Source organism: Talpa europaea (assembly GCF_964194135.1).
Source record: "Talpa europaea genome assembly, chromosome: 10".
NCBI classification, from domain to species: Eukaryota; Metazoa; Chordata; class Mammalia; order Eulipotyphla; family Talpidae; genus Talpa; species Talpa europaea.
Window position 1 is genome coordinate 111888260 of NC_140077.1, and position 25811 is coordinate 111914070.

The 25811-nt window shown below is 41.7% G+C and overlaps 1 protein-coding gene across 3 annotated transcripts in view; it reads right to left on the minus strand.

Moving 5' to 3' along the window:
• SCOC (short coiled-coil protein) overlaps positions 1 to 17245 on the minus strand; it is a gene marked incomplete at both ends in the record, with an annotated part of 32741 nt that extends 15496 nt beyond the window's left edge. For all 3 annotated transcript variants that reach the window (XM_084244794.1, XM_084244793.1, XM_084244792.1), the window contains one exon: positions 17176 to 17245. In XM_084244794.1, coding sequence (XP_084100920.1) covers positions 17176 to 17245 — 70 coding nt within the window. The remainder of the gene's footprint in view (positions 1 to 17175) is intronic.
• Between the last annotated feature and the right edge of the window lie 8566 nt (positions 17246 to 25811).

The window sequence follows — 25811 nt, forward strand, 5'->3', positions numbered from 1 at the left end:
AAACATGCACCTAAAAGAAGACGTCTGTGTTCTGCAGCATACAAAAATCAATGGAAAAATATTTTGAACTTATGCATTACTCACTTTAAAGAATTTATAAGTCCTTCAAAGACTTTATTATGTAGCTGGTAAGACACAGTACCCACTTTAGATTGAACAACTGTGAAATAGTGTGGTATAAAGAACTTTGGAGAGAGGAGAGGCCAGGGTGGGCCAGGATAAAAATACAGAACACATAGGGCCTCCCCGGTGGTGCAGCATTTGAGCGCTGGTCTGCGAAGCTGCCCACGGCCTCTGCAGCACCAGTTCAATCCCTGGCCGGGGGCGAGAGTCCCACATGGCGCGCAGACCTCTCCTGCCGCCCGCTGTTCCCCTCAGCAGTGTACTTCGGTCCTTCTGCCTGTTCTGCTCCCCGCTCTGGCTCTGGTGAATTCTTTCACCCTCCCACGCTTCTGACTGTACCCAGAGCTGGTATAAATAAATAAATCAATCTTTAAAAAAATACAGAATATATAGGGATGGAAACATGACAAATTGACTTTTTCTGACTAGTGTACTTCTTGTTTCCCCAAGTGTAAATTCTATGAGAGTTGACACTTATGCTTAATTCCAATGATACCTCCAGTACCTGGCCTCCAACAGAGATGCAGTATAAACAGGCTGAATGAATGGGTGAATGATACATGTTTGGGAGTAGTAGAGAATAAGTTGAATCTCTAGAGTTTGAACCAGAAAGAATGTATAGATGAAAGTAAATGAAGGAATAAGCTGAGGAAGACACGGGAAGTTGGGCAGAAATTTATTAGCGTAGTCTCCTAAGGTGGTGAGTGACATGTTTTGTAGAAAGAATTTGTGGGGGTAGTAAGGAGGGTAGATTGGAGGTAGGAAAAGACTACAGCAGGATGAGTACATAGTAAAAATAATAGTAGTTAATATTTACTGAATTCTAGATCTTAAGCCTGCTGTACTAAGCACATGATTTTTTTTTTTTTTTTGGCACATAAGATGACTGAGATTCCAATAGGTTAAGTTATACAATGGTGTAAGATCGTTGGAATCACTCAGTCACGCGTGGTTGAGGGGCTGGAATTGGAGGGGAGGGGTAGTACCATGGACAATTTACAGAAAGAGAAAATATGATTTGTTAGCAGATTCAATCTCCCATGGAGGTAAAAGTGAGAGAAGGGCAAAAATGGTTTTTAGTCTCAAATTCTAGAAAAACAATAGTGCCATGTTGCAGCTCTGCCATGTGGCTGGGTTGGCCTGGAATGCCTCCACTGTTTCTAACAGAGGTTCTGCCTCCACTGTTTCTAACAGAGGTCTGAGAGAGAACTAAGCCCTTCTAAGACATCCATTGTATGAAATAAATTCTCTCTTTGCATCTAGAAAGGTGTTCATTCTGCACCAATCCTGGGAAAATTGAGATTTCCTTTGTAAACTACATAACATATACTCAGCCCCTCATCCTTCTCTGGCCTCCTAAATCTCCTCCAGAAAGCTGTGCAACTTTCACCAACAATAGCCTCGTTTGCATGTTCCAACTTGCTCTGAGTTCCTGGCCATTGGAAGTCTCTGTCCACTGAACTTATTTCTTCTTAGACTCAATAGTTTGAATTATTAGTTGTTTTCTTCTTCTGTTTTGTTTATTGTTTGAACATTTTATAGAACATTTTCTTGGAAAGGACTTTTCCTTCCATCAGTAACTTTGCCTTTTTGAAATGGTGAATTCAGAAACCAGACTTCGTAGGTCGATTACACTCTAACATTGTGTATAGCGCCCAGAATTTCTGGAATTCCGCAGACTGAGTGCTGCTCTTCTCACTACTTGAGATGGGTTCTCTTTTCCTACCTTGTAATCCACTGAGGCTGGGAAGTGTTTAGCTCATAGAGACATTTCACTCGGAGAGTCCTGTGTGCTGACCTGAATATCTGTAAATCCTTTTAGGTAAATCAACCAGCTGACAGAGAAAGGTCTCTACAGTCTCCTAACCATAATTCAGTCACCTTTTTCATTTTCAAATATTAAGTTTGTAGAATTTTCTGGAGGGAATTATTAGGATTGAGATGGTGGCAAGAAAAATTATTGCTATTTCAGATAGAACAATAAAGAACTGAGGGTGGATTTTAGCTAATTATAATAAATAGGATTCACATTTTGAGCCTTTTTTTAAACATATAAGCAGTGACAATGCTGAGAACTTTAAAGATGATTCATTTAGCCAGGAATAATAATTATACAGAATTTTCCATTATACATTCCCCCAAGTTTTACTATATTTGGAAGTAGATTTTTATTTATTTTTTTAAAGATTTATTTATTTATACAATACAAGAACCAGGGTACAGGCCAGATGCGTGGGAAGGTGAGAGGATTCACCAGAGACAAAGCTGGGAACAAAACAGGCAGACTGATGAAATACATTGCTGAGGGGAGAAGCAGGAGAGACAGTAGGGGTCTGCTGTGCCATGTGGGACCCTCGCTGGCCAGCTAGGATCGAACCGGCGCTGCAGAATCTGCAGACAACTTCACAGCACTGTGCTCAACTGCCTGTACCACGAGGGGCGGCTCAGATGTAGATTTTTAGTACAAAAATCATGTAATAGATTTACCATCTACTGCTGTCTATAATAATATATACTATTCATTGAGCACTTAGCAGGTGTCAGTTGCTTTTCTAAGGACTATATTATTTAATTCTTAACAAAATTTGCAAGAGGAGGTACTTGCTATCCCCTTGCTATGGAGGAGGAAAATAAAGGATAGACAGATCCAATAACTTTCTCACTGTAGCCATAGCTAGCTGTGCCAGGATTTACTCCCAGGAAGTTCAACTTCAGTCTTTGGAAACTTAATCATTCATTGTTGCTTAAGAAAAAGGCATCCTCTCTAAATGAATAATAAATAAGGGAAATTCTAGCTTTAGCAGAGATATTTGTGTGTTAACAGTTAATAAACTAATCAGCAATGATTGTTACCATCCAGCAATATGAAAATTATGTGTTTAAACCTAAATGTGTTTGAGTCAAAGACTTTCTTTCCATGTATTTAAAATAATGAAACCTTTCTCAAAAGTGATCCAACTCAGAATAGGGAGGTTTTGCTTTATGTCCAAGTCCTTACACCAGCAATACAACAGGGAATATAGTCAGTGGCTAGGCCAGAGATGCAAAAAGTACAGACAGGCCTCGAGGAGAAAAGGAAGGGAAAGTAAGAAGGAGGGCCTAGGATAGCATGGGGGGAACGGGTAGGGAGGGTGGCACAAGGCAGGGAAGGAAGAAACAAGGCCACAGAGAGCAACCAAGGCAGTGGGAGAGGAAGGTCAGGACAGGAAGCTGAGTGTCTGCAAGTCATTCTTAACATCCAGGGGTGCTTGGAAACTGCAGCTTTAAGAGATGGAAACGGGGTGTAATGGAAGTAGGCCCTGGACACCATAATTTCTTAAACAACATCAGCCAGGATTTTGCTTTTTCTCATTAACATTTGAACAAGACAATGTTGAATGAAACAATGTTATTTGAGGAGCTACTGCTGACAAAGTATGCAGAGGGCGGAGGGAAAAGGAAGAAAAAGAAAAGAGGCAGGAGGGACAGCAGTGAGAGACCCTGCTCCTGAATTTTGAGATTGAGACCCATTGAGATGAAGCTTTTTCCCAAAGCAAGAGAGGAGGAACAAGCAAGAAATGGGGGGTAGTGAAGCGACAAAGACAGCTCTGCTCTGTGGCCACGTTTGCCAATGTGATGTATCTGATGTGTGGGCGTAAAGGCCAAAATCCTAACGTGAGTCCTGAATTTGAGACCCATGTAAAAATTCCAACATTTGGTCTATAGACATAGCCTATCCCTAGCAAAGATAAGGTTAACACCTTTGGGGATTCCAGCCACCTGGTGACAGAGGCATGTGCTGTCTTCACCGCCTTACACCCAGCAGCACTTGCTGCAGGAGAAGCTCAGCTTGAGGCGTAAGCCAGAAGCTGAAGTTACAGTTGGAATTGAGTGCCTGATTCACATTAGGCTCTCGCTAGATATTTGTTAAGTGGATGAGTGAAAAAAGGAACCGTCACCTTTTCCTTGTTTGTTATCCTTCCCTCTCTCTCTTAGAGACTAATTTACTAGAAGAATAAATTAAATAAGAGAATATTAATAACTCAAGGCAGTAGGAATAAAGACTATACAAAAAAGTTTTCAAAATATTACGTAGCTCTCCCTCTTTTCCAAGGATATATTAAAGATAATAATCCACTCAATAAATTAGGAAAGTGTAGGGCCTCCCCTGGTGGCGCAGCGGTTGAGTGCTGGGCTGTGAGCTGTCTGCAGCCTCTGCAGCACCGGTTCGATCCCAGGCTGCCAGTGAGGGTCCCACAAGGTGAGACAGACCTCTCCTACCGCCCGCTGCTCCCCTCGGCAGTGTATTTCGGTCCTTCTGCCTGCTCTGCTCCCCGCTCTGGCTCTGGCGAATTCTCTCACCCTCCCGCGCTTCTGACTGTACCCAGTGCTTGTATAAATAAATAAATAAATAAAAATTAGGAAGGCGTGTATTCTCATAAAAAGTTTTATATGAAATGAAATGCTGAAAGTCTCAAAATATCTCTCCCCCATGAGACTTGCCAAATACTAAAAGGTAAGGTAGTGAGATACCATTATAATCAGGAATCAAAACTGACCTCACTAGTAAGGGACACATAGAAATTACGGCCACGTGATAGAGGAGTGTGAGGACGACAGAGGATCAAATCTGTGACATTCCTATCAAATTTACTGATCTTGAGGAACAGACAAAACATACTTTTGAAGTACCAAGGTCATAAAAGTCAAGTGAGACTGAGGAATTGTTCCAGAAGATAGAAGGAAACTAAAACATCCTAAGAACTAAGGGCAATGTGTGGCTCTGAACTGGATGCTTTTGCTGTAAAGGTTGTTACCAGGTAACTGGTGACACACGTGTCTTGGGGACTGGGTGAGAGGAATGTGTGAATGTCAGTTTGCCAATTTTCATGGTTGTATTGTGATTATGAAGGAGAAGGCCCTTGTTGGTCATAAATGCATGCGAAAGTATGCTGTGGTGACGGGACTTTAGTCTGGCAAATGATTCAGAAAACAGTCCTTCTGACAGAACTTGCAAGTTTTCTGTAGTTCAAAATAAAAATTAAAACAAGTAAGATTTGATTGTGCTGAAATGCGTCATTTACAATGTAGGTCTTAATTCCCCCCTCACCCTCTGTGCCTCTGTGCTTCACCCTAATTGTGCCTCTCTACATTTTATTTTTCCAAGCAACATTTTGCATGCATCACTGAAATTGCAAAAGGCAGTAGTGATATTTTGGTAGATGTCACTAATCCAAGCACTGGTGTTCTCACAAGCTTCTCAATAGCAGTACTTGTGTTAGGAAGTATATATACTTCCATATATTAGGAAAACTCTAATACTGATCTTACTTCTAAGGAAAAAGTGATTACATAAATATAACATGAAAATATAATAACCTATAATCCCCTCACACTAATAAATAATTTTTCCAAGTTCTCTTCCCATCCTAGTCCCTGTACATAAATTACTTTCATATGGCTGTAGTCACAACACAGATAAAATTTTATGGTCTACCTTTCTTGTATTGCAGAATATTCCAATATTGGTGAGGAGCCTCTGGGGTTCTTCTTGCCCTCTCATTCTATGATTACATTTTTGAAACACTGACCTCATAACATGACTAGGGGATCATATTTCACTACTCAATATCGGCAATGTGTATTCCATATTGCTTCTACCTATTCAGTGCAGTGCCATTGCACTATCTAGCTGGTCATTTCTATCCTGGTTCATTGTCATCTGACAAAGGCTTTGAAGTCACTCATGCCTGGGCTGGAGTCCTGGCTCTGCTTTGTACAAGTCACGAAACCTTTCTGACCCTTGGTTTTCAGTCTAAACAGAGATGATTATGTCTATCATAAAAGACAATGAATGTGAAGTTCTCAGCACAGTGCCTGGTGTGAAATAAGTTCTTAATAAATGTTTGTTATTATCATTATTCTAAGAGATAAATTGTTCATGTATCTAAGATCATGGAATCTAAGAGAGATACATGCCTGGTTAGTCAAATGTGGGTTTACTCCAAATATTTAATTTTGTGACTCTCTTAGTTTCATTTGTGATGAGTGATGGGTTTTTTTTTTAGAGCATATCAAGTATGCAAAGAGTTAAGTAGGATTGCTACAGAAACCAACTGATTTCCTAATCATCACCAGAATTGAGAACCTGAGGAAAACTAGAGTGACAGCTGATTAATCATCTTTCTCCAACACCTGCTTCTCCAAAAACAGGTTTAAAAAAAAAAAAACAACACCTTTTAAACATATAATTATTGGAATACGACAGAGACATCGCACCCAGTTTGCTTTTTAAAAATGATCAGTTAACTATGAATTTAACTAATTCCCTTTACAGTTAAATGAGTACATAATGGGCCTCCCCTGGTTGTGCAGGCAGTTGAGCGGCTGGCTGCGAAGCTGCTACAGCCTCTGCAGCGCTGGTTCGATCCCCGGCTGCCAGTGAGGGTCCCACATGGCGTGCAGACCTCTCCTGCCATGCCCGCTGCTCCCCTCAGCAGTGTACCTTGGTCTTTCTGCCTGTTCTGCTCCCCGCTCTGGCTCTGGTGAATCCTCTCACCTTCCCGCACTTCTGACTATACCCAGTGCTTGTATAAATAAATAAATAAATCTTTAAAAAAATAAATAAATGAGTACATATTAGGGAAAAGGATTATGTCCCACCTGACAAGATGGTCCAATAGGGGAGTTACTGTTTGTGTTAGGAAACTGCAGAACTGTTCTTTGAGGCATTCCTTGAAACACTGGCTCTCTGTGGGCAATTGTGTGCTTACTGATCAGTGAGCATTTCACAGAGAGGCACTGGCTGAAGAATTTAGTGTTTAGAGGCCCACAAGCAGGGCCAACTCTGACAGACTCTCTCGAATTATCATCAATTACATTTTGCTTACCACAATTATTTTTACACTATTTTAAAGTGAAAGTGCACGTCAAGGCACATTGGAATAGCACAAAACACAAGCCATTTAAAATTATAAAATTGAAAAAAAAGATAAGTAACGTGGTTGAAAAAAACTCTTCAAAGTATTTTTGTAAATAAAACTTTCTAAATAGTGATCGGGACTTTAGAAAAACCCACCCAGAACAAAAATGAAGAAATATATTCACAACGCAATGGCCTTTTGCCTACTGGCAGGTAGTGATCATTACCAGAAGGGATAAAACACATTTTAATGTGTAAAATGCAAGCTTTTTCAAACAGTTTTTTACTAATGTCATGCTACCCTAAAGGAAAGAACTGTGCATGTGCACAGTCGAGTACCCTGAAGTCATTAAGCTGACTCTGTGTGTGTGTGTGTGTGTGTGTGTGTGTGTGTGTGTGTAGAAACAAGGGAATAATGACTAAGTGGGGAAGAAATCCTGCCATGGGACAACGCCGGGGGGCTCCCGGTCCCTGGGCCACTCCTGTGGGCTGCCAAGGTCCCTAACGTCCATGTGTGGAAGCAAAACAAGTCTTTCTAGAACTGCGTTTATGGCTCTGAGATTGCTTGTTCTGAGATGGGTGTGCATGGTATTTTCAGTGGGGTCACTGTTAGCTTTGGGGTCATTTAAGATGTTTATTTTCTGACTGAGGAACACGACTGAAGCTCACCCAGTCTGTCCTGTTCTTTTAAAGTTGTCTTCCTCCTCATTATACTCCAGCTTCTCTTTGAAAAGATTCTCTCTTCTCTCAAAGAGAACCTTCAAAGAGCATCTTGGGGGACACCTAAGGGTCTCTAAGGAAACCAGGCTCCGACCTGCAAATTCTGAACAAGGCGGGCAGGCAAGAGGCCTGTGAGGGGAAGTGTGTCCAAAGATGTCTAACCCAACAGGACCTTGGGGACAGTGGTGATCCCATGCTGGGGACACCACCTGGCCCCCTTCTAAATAGGAAGAGGACCCAGGAAGGGCCAGTATCGAATTAGCTCATGAATCAGGGAAGTGAAATTCACCCCAATTTTGGCCATCTCCTCTGATCATCTCCCTAGCACAACTATGAGGGATTCTGTGTAAATGTAACATTAAAAAATTCCTACTCCCTCTTTTTTTTAATTGCTGATAATCTAGTGAAGAAGGCAAAAACACATTGCAAATACCAAAGCAGCGGGATGGATGGCTTTGTCTTTTAAAGGAAGAGTCAAAATATTAATACTTATGCTTTGATGAGAAAATTAGGGAACACTTGAGATTACTGAAAACATTCAGATACGGCCCTAACACTCCATTTCTCAAGCTTGTTTATTAAAACTAGTTGTCGCATTGTGCTAGATCGTTTATTTCAGTTAAGTGGATTTCCTCTGATTGAAGATTTTTCCGCAGCCAGAGCACTTACAATTTCTAGTAATACATTAGTGACCCTAGAGCCGTGCCACTCTCAGAAGCTACCGAGAAGCAGAATTAATCTCCTTTTTTCTTATTGAATCTCTTATGCTAAGTCTCTGAGGCATTTTGCTAGACCAGGGGAGGTATTCCTAATGCCACTGTCCATATTATCTGCAGCTTACAGGAACAGACATTCCACTCGGCCAATATCATTATCTAGCCTCTTATGGATCCCAAATGCCAATTAAGATTTGCTGAAACTTTCTGCCATTGCCATGCAATGGATACCCTTGTTCAATTTCACGAAGAAACTCATTTCTTCCACACTAGAGATGATCTTTTTTGACATCTCTAAGGATGTCGGAATAATCTTTTCAATTAATATTCATGGCCCAATCCATGTAAATAGAGATGACGTAGGGAGACCGACATACACAGTGGACAGTTGTGTCATTCTGGTGTAGCTGTTTCCTGATGCCTCCCCCACCCTGGGCCTGTCATCTGCACAGCAGCCTCCCAAGAGGTCCAGTGCAACCTGCAAAGCCATTAAGAGCAGCATAGCAGACCCTGGGAGCACGGTGCTGGCAGCAAGCTCTCCTCCATTCTCTGTCAGAAAAGAAAAACCCACTCCCTTTTCACACACTAGACTCCTGCAGTGGCCTGCTGTGGCTCGGGGTGTCTCCCAGCTGGGTAGCCACAAGTCTATTTCCTTCTTTAGCCTGTATTATAATGGAGGGTGAGATGAAAAGGAATACAGACCCTTGATACCTTTTACTTGGAGTGCTAACGAATGCAGAGCCTAGTGTCTGATCTTCTGCTTGGCGAAGGGGATGGCAGATGGCCTCCTGAAAGCTTTTCAAGCCCAGGCGGCTTTCAGCCGGGCAGGAGGGGTATTGTTACATTTTCCGTACAGTGGTAGGAAGCAGCACCGAATAAAAGCCCCACAACAATCATGCCACTTCTCTGGGAAGCTTATTACAGGCGTACAATGAGGGCTAATTGGCTGATGCCAAAAGCAGACGCAGAAGTAGCTTTGAATATTATTCAGAAGAGGTTTTCAGAGCACAGAGTCAGGCGTCAAGGAGAACAGCCATTGCAAGAACATCGACTGGGAAGAGGCGAGGGCCAGAATGAAGAGGAAAAAGAAGAGCTGTGTTATTTTGATCAGAAAAGAATCACACTCTTGTTTAAAGAGTTTGCTCACAACCCCCCGCCCCTCCTGCCTCAAGCCTCCTTATCAGGAGGACATGAACAGGCAGTCCCAGCTCACAGAGCAGTGTCCACAGGACCCTGCCGTTACCATGACAACTGCTGCGGCCACATCTCAGAGCCTTTCAAGAAACTTTGTGTGAGCTCCTTGAAGTTGGCAGAGAAGGCCCTGAAATGTGCAGACCATTTACTGCATGCCAAGCTTCCTTTCGTATTTCATTTCATGTTCCACACAATTCCAAGACATTTTCTTAAGATCATTTGCAGTCGACGGAACTGAGGCTCAGGAATGTTAAATAACCCGATCAAAGTCCAACAGAATCAAATGCAGGCATTTCTGACTCCAAAGTTCAAGCCTTCCTGTACGCAAACCCTGAGCCAGGTCCTGCCTGCTACCCAGCCTGCACAGCAGGTGCTCACTAAATGTTTTCTGAAAACAGTCTTCACTGACCAGAAGTGGACCTAAGAAAAGAACTCTATGAAATCAAAATAATGTAGGAAATCTCACCCTTGGGGTTTTCAATTAGTAGCTGGCCTGCCTAAATGGCCCTCCCCCGCAATAGACCCACGGACACAATCACTTCTTTGGCATAAATGTGCTATTATGTGGCATACATTATGCTAGGTGCCCGAACCACAGACATTTAAAATCTAGGTTCTGTCCACCACCTCCAATCTGATAGGTAGGAACATGCTGTGAGCAACTTAGGTAGGGGAAACTTGGAGCTCTCCAGGGGGAATACCTAACTCAGCCTGGGAGAACAGAGAGAGGTTTCCTGAAGCCACTGAGGCCTGAGTGGTTCTTAAAGGATCAGTAGGCATTATCCGGAGAGGGAAGAGTAAGTAGAACTATTCGGGGCAGCAGGATCAGCATGAACAAAGTCCAGAGGCATGAAATAGGCGTACATGTTACAAGTTACCAAATGAGACCAAACTGTGGCAGGAAAGGACACTGAAGAGATCCCTAGAGCCAGGAAGGAGACTTGCAATGCCACTCCAAGTGTCTGGGACTTCCTCTAGCAGGGGGTGCGAGGACTGATTGATTTCTGCAGGGAAAGAGGTTGATATGGCCAGTGTGGGGGAAAGATTTGAAGGAATAAGAAATAGGAAGAGCACTTGGGAGAGTTGTGCTGTGCTTTATGTGGGAGATAAGAGCCTGATCAAGGAAGTGGGGAGAGAGATGGAGGAAGCCAGATTTATTTGAGAAACATTTTCAAGGTCAAGTCCAAAGGAATCAGTGATGGATTGGATTGTGAAAGATGAGAACGCGATGATGACATATGAATTTGCAGTTTAAGGAACCGGGTGGAGGATAGGACCATTCATTACAATTATGAATCAAGAATGGGAGAAGATTTGGGGATTGGGTGGGGCAGATGAGTTTATTTGACACCTGGGACATACTTAGGAATCTTGCAAGCAGCTGGATTATGAATCAGAAAATCATAAGACATAAAGACAAATGATAAAGATTCAAGAACAGAAGTCTGAAAATAGTTTCTTCTGGGCTGTTACACACACCACACAGATGAGTTTTGTTTAGACTCCTGTGATAATTGTTTTTAAAATTAGGACTAGAAAAGGATGGAAGCATCAGGAAGTTGCTTCACGTACACACACAATGGTATTTCTGGTGTCTCTTGATGCTGCTGCTTATATGCATTTCTATTCTTCCATAGCAACAGTCAGATGGAAGTGGACACACTCCCTCGCTGAGCTGGGTCCTTGCTCTCCAGGGAGTCATGGTCCTCTCACCTGGCTGGACCCCTGGTTATAAGCTCAGGCTTGGTTCCATTTTATCATCACAATTGCTGTTGTTCATCTTAAGTAGAGTTAAGAGAAATGTAAACTTTTCTGATTCCTTTATCTCAATCAAAACTAGAAAATGAAATCTAGTTCAAGAGGTTTGTGTTTCAAGGGAAATGGTGGTAGAGATGAATACCGTTCCCATATATTTGATATGCAAACAAAGTCTACCCTTGTTGAAATAATTAATCTTGAGACCATTGTGAAATAAACCGTATTGAGAACAATATCTGCTATGTTTAAAAGATGCCTGATGACTTTCCATTTACTTATTTCTTCTTTAATTTCTTTCATCAATACTTTGTAGTTTTCCATATACAAGTCCTTAATGTTGGAGTGTCCATACTACCTAAAGCAGTCTATAGATTCAGCACAATTTCTAGCAAAATCCCACTGGCATTTTTTTATAGAAATGAAAAAACAATTCTAAAATTCATATACAACCACATCAGACTCCAAATAGCCAAAACAATCTTGGGGAGTAATAAAAGAATAAAATTTGAGATAGCACCCTTCCTGATTTCAAAATATATTGCAATGTTACAGTTATTAAAATGGTATGGTACTGGCATAAAGACAGAGACATATAGAACAATGGGACAGAATAGAGAGTCCAGAAATATATATAGAGCCCATGCATATATTGTCAAATGATCTTTAACAAAGGTGCCGACAATAAGGGGAAAGGATAAATAGTGTTGGGAAAACAGGACATATGCAAAAAAATTAAGCTGGACTTCTGTCTTACACCATACAAAAGTCAACTCAAAGTGGATTAGAGTCTTAAATGTAGGTGAGCCCAGAAGCTGTAAAGCTCCTAGAAGAAAATATAGAGGAAAAACTTCATGATGTTGGTCTTAGCAATAATATCATAGATATGTCACCAAAAGCACAGGAAACAAAAGGAAAAAAAAAAAAAAGGTGAGACAAGACTAAACTGAAAAACCTCTGCATAGTGAAGGAAACAATACAGGGGTTAATTTCTAAAACATATAATGAGCTCCTGTAACTCAATAACAACAACAACAACAAAAACCCCACTAATATCAGACTTAAAATGGGTAAAGGACTTGAAGAAATGTTTTGAAGAAATTTTTTTTTAAAGATTTATTTATTTATTCATATAAGCACTGGGTACAGTCAGAAACATGAGAGGGTGAGAGAATTCATCAGAGCCAGAGCAGGGAGCAGAACAGGCAGACTGATGAAGTACACTGCTGAGGGGAGCAGCGGGAGTGGTGGGAGAGGTCTGCGTGCCATGTGGGACTCTCGCCGGTGGCCAGGGATCAAACCAGCGCTGCAGAGGCTGCCGGGAGCTTTGCAGCCCAGTGCTCAACTGCTGCGCCACCGCGGAGGCCTGACTTGAAGAAATTTTTTATCAAAGAAAAATGGCCGATAGGTACGTGAAGAGATGCTCAACATCAGGGATATGAAAATCAAAACCATAATAATGTATCATCTTACACCTGATAGGATGACTGCTGAAAAAAAAAAGACAAGCGTTGGTGAAGATGTAGAGAAATTGAATCACTATACATTGTTGGTGGGAATGTAAAATGGTGCAGCACCTATGGAAAACAGTGTGGGGATTTCTCCAAAAGTTAAAAATAGAATTGCTATATGCTCTAGAAATTCTATTCTGTATATTTCTCAAAAAGAATTAAAATCAGTAACTTACGGAGATATTAGCACTCTCATATTCATTGTTTACAAAAGCCAAGTTGTGGAAACAACCTAAATGTCCATGAACAAATGAATACTTAAAAAATGTGACCTATAAATTTGATGAAATATTATTTGGCCTTAAAAAAGAAAGAAATCCTACAAGACTCCACAACATGGCTAAATCTGGAGATCATTTTGTGAAATATAATAAGCTAGTTGCAGAAGGACAAATACTGTATAATTCCCATTATATGAGATATCTAAAATAGCCAATAGAGGCAAAGAATAGAATGATTGCCAGAGGCAGTGCCTATAGTGAATAGTACTGTTTTGTACACTTAAAAATATGTTAAGATGGTAATTTCATATTAAATGTTCTTACCATGTTAAAATAAAAGTGAAAAACAAAGGGTGCATGATGAAAAACCTAATAAGCTGGATAAAGACCTGAAATTTCAACAGCTTATTTTGGAATGAGAGCGTAATAAATGAGGACATATCATGGCCTCTTTCCCCCATATATCCTGCCTGGCCCTGAAGGTTTCTGAGTGTGAAACTTCTGTTTTCCAGTCACTGTTATGTAGTTTGGGCAGCAAGACTGGAACTAGGAGGGGTAGATGAGGTCCTCTAGAGATGTGTGACTAGAAAGAGAATAAAACTAGGCCGAAGATCGAATCTTGGGGAAACACTTGAGGGAGAGGGTTCCCCAGGGAGCATGAGAATGAAGAAAGGGAGGCCTAAGGGCAACCTGAGAAATGTGGGAGCGTTGAAGCCAAGAGAGCAGAAACACAGGGAGGAAGGAGAAATCAATGCTATCAAATGTCTTTGTTCGGCGTTGTTTATCTCCCACCAGGGGAAGGCCGGTCCGACTTTGGTATTGCCTAGACCAGAGATCCCCAGACCATCCAGGTCCATGATGCCTTGAAGTCTATGTTTCACAGTGCTCTGAAGCCCAGAGAAACACCACACAGTTCCCTGCATCAAGTATTTAGGTCTAAACACCTTAGTAGGCATTTATGTCCTTCAAACTTGGTATCCATTTGAAAAAACACTACATCTAAATTGAAAGAAATTTCAATTTCTTTTTTCATCTTACTCCTAAGCACAATTACTTATGGGGTACACATACTTATTGGGCACAGGACAACTTCCCCGGATTTTCCAACTGACACTTTCCTTACCTGCTCTACACAAAACTTGCCTTCTATCACAGCACTGAAAGAGACGTCATGGACAGCCATTCAATGTGTCTGACAGAGCCAGTCATTCACAGTGTCTGACAGAGGCTGAGACACATGTGGGTTTGCTCAGTCCCCTGGGCCCCTTGGCTCACAGTTTGGGAACCAGTGGGGTAGACATTACAGGCTGGCAGACCTTTTTTTCTGAAATCCATACAACTAACCTACAGATGAAATTACGGGCATGACTGGGATGTGATTTGAACACCTGCCACCACGGCCTGTTTTCAGGGCTCCAGCACTGTCAGGAGTAGGATTGGCGAAGGACTTGAAATCCAAAATTTAACTAATGCCTTTGGCCCCCTCGCCAACAAACGTTTCCCCAGACTTAGCAAATATGTTCTTGCTCTTGCCATCCTCCGAAGAAGACAAGAAACAGTGTCAGACGGGCTGGGGATGGGGGTGTAAGAGCTGATGAGGACTCGGTCAAAAGCTGTCTTGTTGGCAATCAGCTCCAGGGAAGTGAAGGCCCGACTACATGCATTCAGAAGCAAAGATAATTTGTCCTCGCGTGGGCCTCCATGTCTAGCAGCTTCTAGACCCACACATGGCTAGCTGGAGTGTATCTGGGGCAAGTTGTGCAACCTCTCTAGCCCCCTTTTCATGCATAGGTATAATGCAGGTGCAGAATAACTGGAGGTATTGCAGGCCTGGGTCACTCACTGTGTGACAGCATATGTCACAGTAGAGGGAGTCACACGAGGTCTTGGCTTCCCAGAGCATCTAGTAGTTATGTTTACACTGTACTAGAGAGTCTGTGTAAAGTGTGCGATACCACCATGTCTTAAACAAACTTTAATTCAAGAGTACTTGATTGCTAAAAATATGTGGCATGAAGTGAACACAACAGACGTGCCCAAGGTGGGGCTGCCACCACCTTCACGCTGCGCAGTAGCGTGCCGGTCTCTGTCACAAAAAGAAAAGTTACAGAACCTCTTCATACATGGACAATACCCTCTCCATGCCTTACTCTGGCACAGACTGCGCTATTTGTATGAATTATGTCTACTACACCAACTGCTTTTATTTCAAGATAATGTATTTTCCTATTTTTATTTAATCAAAGACCAAGAATCTCTTGTTAACATGAGCTAACCGATGCTACCCCATCAAATTTGGTTTCCGCAAAAACCGAAAAAAGCAAGGTGTGTGAGTCCATGTTGTCACAAGTTTTGAAACACTTTCCATTTGCCACCTTGGAGTTCTGAAACAGCTAGACTGGGGAGTGGTCTGTGGCTGTCCTCCCTGGTTACCAGTCGGACCATCCCTTAAGGCCCTTGGTGCCTTAAGATTCTGAAATGCCTAACCCAAGAGAGGCGGTCTGACTGGGAACAGGGAGCCCTCCCTGTCACTGCCAGCTAGGAGGACAGCTTCCCTCACCCCAGTTAATCCAGCATCCACCCCAGACCGCAGACCTGGGTAGCTAGCCAGACGTGGATGTAGGCCTCTCACAATCTCTACCGGCTGGGGGCTGGACGGCTGAATTGCAACCCCTGCCCTGCTCCTGCTCGCTCTCTGCTGGCGGCGCAGTGACAGAAGACAGGGACAAGGTCTGTGCAGGGCCAGGGTCTGGATGAGAGAGACTCCCTTCCCTTAGCCACACTGATGATCCTGCCTCCAGGAACGGCCCAGTTACCAGGAGTGAGAGTGCCAGGCTGGGTGAATTTCGAGCAAGCAGGCACTGAGCTAGCTGCACCCGCCCACAGCATCTAGGGCTCCCCACGTACAGGCTCATGGAGCCTTCGAGAAGCTCAGAACAGTTTTATTCCGTCTTTGTTTTCTTCAGTGTGTTCTGCAGCTCTGTCTTTTTCAAAAACACCCTGGTGGGAACATATTAAAGCCAGCGGCATCCCATTTCTTCAACAACCCCAGCACCTTGTACCTTTCCTCGGTGCAGAAAGGCAGAAAGGCTGGCTTTGATTTCCAAAGCCCGGCATGTTTATGCGGTGCCAGGAGGGGCCGCTTAGCTCAGGCTGGCTGGCCGTGTGTGCTAATTGTCTGGCCGCACTTTAGAAAGAGGCTTTTTGAAACTGAGCATTTAGGGAGAAAGTGGAGAAGCGTGGCTGTATGAAAGAGCAATTGATGTTAAATATTCATGCTCTGCTCTCTGTTCATCAAAACCAGCAACCCCATTGCTTAGCTGCAGTCTTGCTGGCTTCTCACTACGTGCTACAAGACAGCATCCACACGTGCACACCCCCCCACCCGAGACGGGGGTGTCTGTAGGTTTGAAGGGTTTCCAGTTTACACGGTGCAATTCAGCACTGTCTGTTTTCTCCAGGATGTTCGATGACCCGCAGTTTTCCCTGCCGTCAGCATTTTAAAACCGCTCCCCTCTTTTTCCCTTCTCTCACATTGCATTCAGCAAACTTTGTCCTGGCTTAAAAAACAGACATTTTCTGAAAAAATCCTTGAAGTGCACTGCAGCAAATTCTAGTTCATTTTTTCAGAAATAGCAATATTTTACAAATTAGAGAAGAAACGGACTAAATGAACAAAATATGGTAATAAGATCATTGGTTGTTTTAGTAACAACTTTGAGGTCACGTTTCCCGAGCTTTTAGGAAATGAACATTTGTATCTTTATGTACTGATACTTTTTTTAAGTAGGTGTAATCCAACCACAGGAATCTTAAAAATAATCTCTTAATTTAAAAGGAAGGAGAAAAATAGCTCTTCATTAAAACCTTTATGTTTTATTTTTGTAGCTGTGGGTTGTTTTTTTTTTTTTCCCCTGATTTCTATAAGGCGAATGGTTTGCCATTATAGTAAAAATCATAAAAAGCTCCGTTTTTGAACAACCACTGAGCAGTGGCTGGGTTCTATCTTTGAGAATCACCAGGTTCTTCCTTACCTCTGTCATCCGTGAGAGGAATGCTGGTGAAGTCGCTGTCCTCGTCTTCCTCCTTGCTGGGGCCGTCCATCTTGTTAGGTTTCCAGGCCTGTTAGTGAGAACTATGAGGGCAGGGGAGAGCGGAAGTTATCTCATGTGATCACCCTTGTTAAATCATTAATAAATGAGCCTTGCAGGTATGAGCTGCTCCTGGCACCTGCCACCCTCTTCCTGCTTCCCACCTGAGAAGTTCATACCTGTGTGTTACCTTCCTAAGTGAAAATGGTCAGAGTCCCAAGTTAAAGAGTTACAGCCCTCTGCCCAGAGCTGTGGAGCTGGCCCTGCTGCATGTACCCTGGCCAGACGACAACCCTTGCCTTCCATCCAAGGACAGTCACTTGGACTGAATTGCCTACGAACATGGCTCCCAAACCTCTGGACGAGGGTGAATTTTATAGGATGACATATCTTTTGGACACCTATGATAAATTCTCAAAGGTTTTGGTCAGTGACCAGCAGCATGACTTGATGTTGCAGGGGCAAATCATCCAGTATCTCAACACCTCAATTTCCTGGCTATAACGTAAGGATAAGTCTGCTGAAAGGATTTAAAGTAAAAAAGATGAATTTGATAAATGTCAACCACAATAATGACCACAAATGATCAGGCCGATGTAAGAATCAAATTCTCTGTGTATTGAGCTCATCAGTACCCTCTCATCTTGCTTCCACCTAAGAAAATTCCTTAAAACTACATGATGTCACTTTTCTCTATCTGAAGAATTCAAACAGAAGATCAGGACAAGTGGAGGAAGCGTTCTTCGACAACTTCTTTTCCTGGGCCCCGAGTTGCTCTTCATCTACGTAGACAAACCCAAACTATTTTAAAATTCCAAGTCATCGACTCTTGGGGAAAAAAAATCAACCAAATTTGATGAGAAATTTTAAGCAGATTTTAAAATTACTACGTGCTTCATCCTGCCCTACGTGCTTTGAAACATAAGCATTTTTTTTTTCTTATTTACCTACCTTCGTTGTGTTGCTATATCAAGCAAAATGGATGTGTGTGGTTAGAAATCTTGAATGTCAGAAATAAATTCACTAGAATAGAATTCCCCTTCAGTTTCCAATTATATTCTATAAATATTGAGTGGCTATTCTACACAAGTCCAACAATTTTGAAGGTTCCAAGTAAGAGAGAGTTACACAACTGTTAATAACCTTATAAAAATTTTCAAAGGCAAGAGTCCTGGAGGCTTAGAGAAGAAGGGAAAGAGGGACTGGTAGATCTTAAAAGGCTTAGAAGAGGTGACATTTGAGATGCATGATCAATGACAGGTGGGATCCAACAGGGAAAAACGGCCTGGTGCTACATGCTTTCTCAGAGAAGGGGTATGGACGCAGGCTCAGAGATGGGAAGCCGTTAGGCACTCTTTGGAAAGCAAGACTAGAAGGTACATGTAGCTAAGAGGTGGGAGAAAAGGTAGAAAATAGGAAAGGTCATATCCAAGAGTGCTTTGAAGGCCAAACTGTATTAGGCCAAGTTCTCTAAGAATCTGACAATAAAATGAGATGTAAAGGTTGAGCGAAAATAGGCAGGAAGTCAGGAAAGACTGGGAGAGTCCTAAAACCACGAAGCAAGACCAACCCAGTTTGAAGACAAAGCAGGATGGAAGGTTTAGCTCTTCAGAGTGAGGAAGTTTGAACAAGGCTGGCAAGAAGTACTCAAGCCGAAGACAAGGGATGCTCTCCCTTGGCATTCCAGCAGCACTTGGCTGGGAGTAGCTGGTGAGGCGTGAGGTCTCTGGATGGATTTCAGAACATAGCAGCTAGGGCCTTTGGTCAATTACAGTCTCCATAGATGGAAATCTTACAAGGCATATACTCATGGCCACCCCATGAACTGCTTTCTTCTAGGAACTCTGGGTATATTCATGGATCAGGACTTTAGGAAGCATAAAAATGCCTCTATTGCCTTCTCCATCCTCTGTCAGTCCTAAATAAAAAAAAAAATAGCACACACTTTGAAAGTACCCATTTTATATGAGGCAACAACCCATGAGATGAGGGACCTGAGATATGGAGAGAGGTTAAATAAAAGACATGCAGCTAAGTGATGGAAGTGGCATTGGGCTTCAAACCCAGGATCTGTGCCCTTAACCACTACATCAACTACTCCTAATAAATTATGGGGTAAGAGAGAAGATCAGAGAAAATTAATCAGTCTGGCAAAATAATTTAGAAATCAAAGGATGCATTTGATTTATATTGTGTATTTCGGTTTTATTTTTATTACTCATGGCCATTATACTTTTTGTTAGGATTATGTAGACACTTGATTCTTTTGCTTTCTTTTGGAATACCTTCAAGGATTCTCATGAAGTCTCTATCCTAATGGACAGGCGGATGACAGATATGAAACCCAAGTCAGTCAGCATTGCTACCTCCCATAGTCATTGGGAAAAATTAAAATGGAGAAGCTGTTCATTTTCAACTGGAGTGGAGAATTATCATTGGATTTAAATTATCTGTGGTAAATATTTAACCCTATGTTTTCTTCTAATAGTTTTATTGTTTTAACTTTTATATTTAGATCGCTCTTCATTTTGAGTCAGTTTTTGTATATGGTGTGCAGTAGGGGGATAGTGTCATTCTTTTTCACTTGGATTTGCATCTCTACCAATACCATTTGTTGAAGAGAAGTCTTCCTCTCGTTGAATGGTGTTGGTATCCTTGTCAAAATCAATTGACCCTACGTATTTTGGGTTATTTTTGGAAACTCAGTTCCATTTCACTGGTCTATATATCTACCCTGATGCCAGTATCACACTATTCTGATTACTGTAGCTTTGTGGTAAATTTTGAAATTGGAAAGTGTATATACTCTGACTTTTTCTTTTTAAAATAATGTTTGACTCTCCTTGAAGTTCCGCATAAATTTGAGGATGGGCATGGATTTAGCATTGGTTTCTTAGATTTGACATCAAAAGCACAAGCAACAGAAGAAAAAACAAATTGAACTTTATAAAAATTTAAAATGTTTATGCATCAAAGGATGTTATAAAAAATGTGAATGCAGCATACAGAATGAGAGAATGTATCTGTAAATCATGTATTTTATAAGGGTTTAATATCCAGAATATAGAAAGAACTCTTTCAACTTAACCACTGAAAAGACAAACAACCCAATTTTAAAAATAGACTGAGTATTAATAGACATTTCTCCAAAGAAGATACACAAATGGCCAATAAGCATGTGAAAAGATATCCAATATCATTGGTCATTAAGAAAATGCAAATCAAAACCACAATGAGATACCACTTCACACCCATTTTAATAAAGTGAGTGATTGATTTTAATAAATGACTATTAATAAATTCATTTTAATGACTTTAATAAAAACAACAAAAATAGAAACTAAATGTTGGCAAGGGTCTCAGTGTGGGCAAGAAATAAGAACCTTTGTACACTGCTGGTATGATTTTCCACTGTGGAAAAACAGTTTGGCAGTTACTAAAATAGTGAAGCATAGAATTGTTATATTACCCAACAATTCCACTTATAGGTATATACCCAAGAGAAATTAAACATATGTCTGCACAGAAACTTATATATGAATGTGTATAGCAACACTATTCATAGGAGCCCAACGGTAGAAACAACCCAAATGCTCTTCAGTGAATGAATGGATAAATTGTGATACACACACACACACACACACGCACACACACTAGGATATTGCTGAAAAATAAACAAGAATGAGGTTCTTAGTGGAACCTCAAAAACATAATGTTGGATATAAAGTCATGTATTGTATGATCTCTTTTATATGATATATCCTTAAATACCCTAGTCCATAGAGGCAAAATAAGGATTAGTGGTATCAAGGGATGGGATAAGGAGGGGAAATAGAGGAATTATTTAATGGAAATGGGGTATTTTTCTGATGTAATAAAAAAATTAAACTAGAGATAGGTGGTGGTTGCACCACATTAGAAATATACCAAATGCCACTGAATTGTACACTTAATAATGGTTAAGTGCATCTCATGCAATTACATCTCGATTAAATTCTTTTTCTAAAAAAAGATTAAGAAACTCAATCAGAAAAAAAAACTTACCCATGGTTTGTCTGTCTCTACATAATAGGAATGACTGAATGAATGAAATTAAGTACTCTAAATCATAACATCCTCTCCAATTTCAAATTCAACATGAGACTAGTCTGCTATGTTTCTGTGATAGTATTAATAAATCTAGAATGGGTTTTGTGTCATATGTAGAATGAATCATAGAACTTATAAGACTAGAAAAGGACATTAAGGTCAGGATACAAATATTTATTGTAATATTCATTTTCCCTGAAACATTCAAAACATAAACACTAAGGTCTGTGTGCCTGTATAACAACCTTCTATCATCTTCTCTCATTTTTAAAGTGGGGAGTGTGTAATAAAAATGTGTGCTTTATGTGTGTATGTTAATCAGTGATGAGGTAACAGGTGAAAACTGTATAAGATGAAGAGAATTAGTAAACTAATCAGGATTCTCATGCTCCCTTTATCCTGATATCAAAATATCAATATCAGGAATGAAGCACGTTGAAAGCTAATGTTTGCCATGGTTTTCTCAGAGTTTTTCCTAAGTAGTAACCCAAGAAACATCTTCAAGGGCTCTGACTATCCAGTTATGACATCTGAAGAGTATATAATCAGTAGATTCCTGGAGAGAAACTGGCATCTCCAAAGAAGGTGCTAAGCATGTCTTTTCTATATACAAGGTTCTCTTTCTTTAGGAGTAATTTCACATGAATTTATTTGGATATTCTTGACAAATTAGTGCAAATTGGATTAGTTCAGCCCATTAGCTACAAAGGGAGCATGTGATGGCATAATATGAAGCCAGTGATAATAACTAGTATTTATTGAGCGATTACTCTGTGCTCAGTAGTAATCTAAGTGTTTTTACCTATAACCATCTCCTTATTCTACACAATAACTCTGTGAGAAAACAGAAACATATGGACAAGATAGTTTGCCAAAGATCCACAGCCAAAGAGATGCGAAGTTGGGAGGGAGGTTATATCCCAAGTCTACTGTGGTTCATGGCTTCTGTAACACACCAACATTAAAATACGCAATCTGGTTAATACTGTATTTTCACATGGTCATTTTATAGATAAAGCTTAAGAACTAAAATTTGGAGAGAAGGAAATAGGAAATTTCACATTTGTGTTCTTCTTTAGGCTACTGTTAATCAGGTTAGCTATTAGTGTGCTTTTTTTTTTTTAAAGATTTATTTTATTTATACAAGAACCGGGGTACAGGCCAGATGCGCGGGAGGGTGAGAGGATTCACCAGAGAGAGAGGGGGGAACAGAACAGGCTGACTGACGAAATACACTGGTGAGGGGAGCAGCGGGCGAGACAGGAGAGGTCTGCTGCACCATGTGGGTTGCTCCAAGGCCAGCGGGGATCAAACCGGCACTGCAGAGGCTGCTCACAGCTTCACAGCACTGTGCTCAACTGCCTGCACCACCAGGGAGGCCCTATTAATGTGCTTTTAATGCAAGAATTTTTCCTTATCCTGTTCTAAAAGATTTATCTTTTGGTTTTTCACAAGAGTACTTAAATTATATGTTCTTTAAGTCATGTATTCAATTTCAGTAAACATACTGTCACAGGTCAGTAGCTCATGTCAAGGAATCTTTACGTAAGCAATTTTCTTAGGTAATAAGATGATAAATAGAAACACAATTCCTGTCCAGGCTGATGAATATTCCCTCATAACACAAGAACCTAGATTCTTCTGCAACTTTGACTTTCATAATCTACTCACTTAGATGGGCACATACCAGTATACAAATCCTGGTTAGTAATGGAATTTGATAGCAATTGGTAAAAAAAAATGCATATTAGATACAATGTTTTATGATTCAACACAAGGCCAACAAGAGGTTAAGTAATGTTTGTTAGTAGCTCCTGTTTTGCCCAATCACCTTTAGGCAATCTATTCACTGCACACATAGAGGGCAGATTTCACTCCACCATTTATCAAACATTTTGGATTTCCCTGGGATGAGCACATATGGGTGTGCATTGCCCTGGACAGAGATGCCTGGGAGGGGAGGGGAGTCGTCCCCAGAGGCCCACCCCATGTCCCAGGCCTCACCAGTGTGCTTTCTTCTCATTTGCATCCTGCTAGTGTTGGCTCCGCACTGATGCCATGGTGGCTGTTTTTTCATCTCCAATGGGCACAAACTGACTTTATAAATTAAATTCTTGCCCAAAGGAGAAAAACTGCCAGCACGCCTTTCTTGACCTAAAAGTCCTTCATAACATGGAAAGCGTTCTTATTTGGGGTGTCCATTTACCCTAGGCCTTATTAGTGTTACTATCATTATTAGTGTCAAAGCCTCCAAAGTGAGTTGCCTCCAATTATTGAAACAAAAATAAAGCCGTGAACTAAATATGACATCAGTCAAATTTCACATGCCCACTAGGAACCCGGAAATGGACCCTGGGCGTGAGAAGGACCCCCCGCGTGAGAAGAACCCCCCATCCTGCAGGGAAAACCGGACTGGTGGCCTGATAAGGTCAGTAAATTCTTAATATTCTGACTGTGTTGGCTCCCTCTGGTGGAGAGATGCCCTGAACATTAATTTTTGGGTGCTCTTTAACAAAAATGCTTCAGTGTTTTGAAACCTCGAGGTCTTTGCTTATTCAAAGTGAGTAATGGGAGATTTTTCTGGGATTGGGTGCTGCTTACACACAGGGTGGCTCCTGGAGCCGTGCGTTGGGGCACGTGAAGGAGGCGCCATCAGCTTGTAGCAGGTGTCAGGTGGAATTGCTATCGATGGGCAAAGGGCTTTTCAATTTTTTGTTTTGAAATGTAACAAATAGATCGTCAAGTATGCAAATGTAAGAGTATATCTCCAACACCCAGATCAAAAAAGCATGTCTAGCCCCTCAGGGTAAGACTTTCAGAAAGGTTTGCTCATTAGCATTACAGGTCTATTTTGCAGCAGCGAAAACAGCCTGTAGTTACAGAATTGCTGTCAATAGCCTACCTGAAGGTACCATGAGGAATAACTTGTTAAATGCATTGAGATGAAATTATGTTGGGGACAGAGGTTGACTCTATGGTGACACACGGATATTACTATCCTCCACTGCAAAGTGAAAATTACTCATTTTTGTCCTTTCGCTTGGTTGCAATCTCTTTGCTCTCTCAAACAATTTTCCAATTCTATTCCCTCTCTTCAGTTCAAACCCCCTTGATTGAGTGTTGTGAGCTCAGGACTGCAGGTTCAGAGGAAGGGAGGTGTGATCCCTACCCTCCACAGACTCAGAGGCCAGTTGAGTTTCAAGCAGAAAGAAGAAATGGTTGACTCCAACCTAATTTGTTAAATGGGACAATGATAACAGCTAATATTCAAGGCGTGTGTCCTAGTACCAAGCTTCCTCTTAGGAATTTACCTGCATCTCGTTAGACTCTCCTCATGATTGCTATTGCTTTACCGAAGTGAAAGCAGGACTGGATGGTACCCCAGGATGCGGTAGCTGGTGAGCGTGACCTCAGGGTTTGGCTCGGTCACCCACCTCCCTACAGTTGTTCCTCCAGGGTGGTGGAGGCAGGCGCAGAGCACAAAGGGAGCAGGGACACCTTTAGCTATGTGGCCTGTTGACAACTCAGCACTGCAGAATAACAGACCATAATGTCTTTCTCTGACCCAGCTCCAGTTCAGGCCCCAATTTGCTTTGAAACAAGCCCAAGCAAAAACAGGCTCAGTCACTGTAGATATTCAAAGGTGTGTTTTATAGGCCCAGGAAATACAGCACACGTTACTCTAACGAACATTGACTGTGGATAGTTATAGCATGAATGTCTCCAAATCACAGCTGATCAATAGAACCAGATGTCAAACAATTTTTAAAGAATTTTTATTTAAATTGGTGAATTACAGGGCCTCCCCGGTGGTGCAGCGGTTGAGCGCTGGGTTGCGAAGCTGCGCGCAGCCTCTGCGGCGCCGGTTCGATCCCCGGCTGCTCCCTGGCCACCGGAGGAGGGTCCCACATGGCGCGCAGACCTCTCCTGCCGCCCGCTGCTCCCCTCAGCAGTGTACTTCGGTCCTTCTGCCTGCTCTGCTCCCCGCTCTGGCTCTGGTGAATTCTCTCACCCTCCCGCACTTGTGACTGTACCCAGTGCATGTATAAACAAAACAAGCAAACAGACCAGCAAACAAATAAATAAAGCATGCCTCTAAAAAAAAAAAAATAAAAAAAAAATAAATTGGTGAATTACAGGTGCTGCCTACCTATGAGTGATTTTTTTTCTTTCTGTCTTGAAAGCTCAGTTAAAAGCAGTACTGTAACCATAGTGAGTTCCAAATAGTTCAAAACAGATCAGTGTAGTGGAGCAAAATTTTGCAAACACCTGAAAGGGTGTTTGCCATGTCCTCTCGTCAGAATTTTCTCAAGCTGGCAGTCAGGGGACAAAAGATAGCAGAACCTTCCCCACTCATCGCTGGCGGTCTCTCCCCTCAGCCGCCTCTGATGCCTTCACAGGTGGGCTGCTCAGAGGACATGCACCAAATCTAACTGAAGTGAATTTGATTTATCACGGGGTAGGTGCAGGTGGCAATAGAACATGTATGA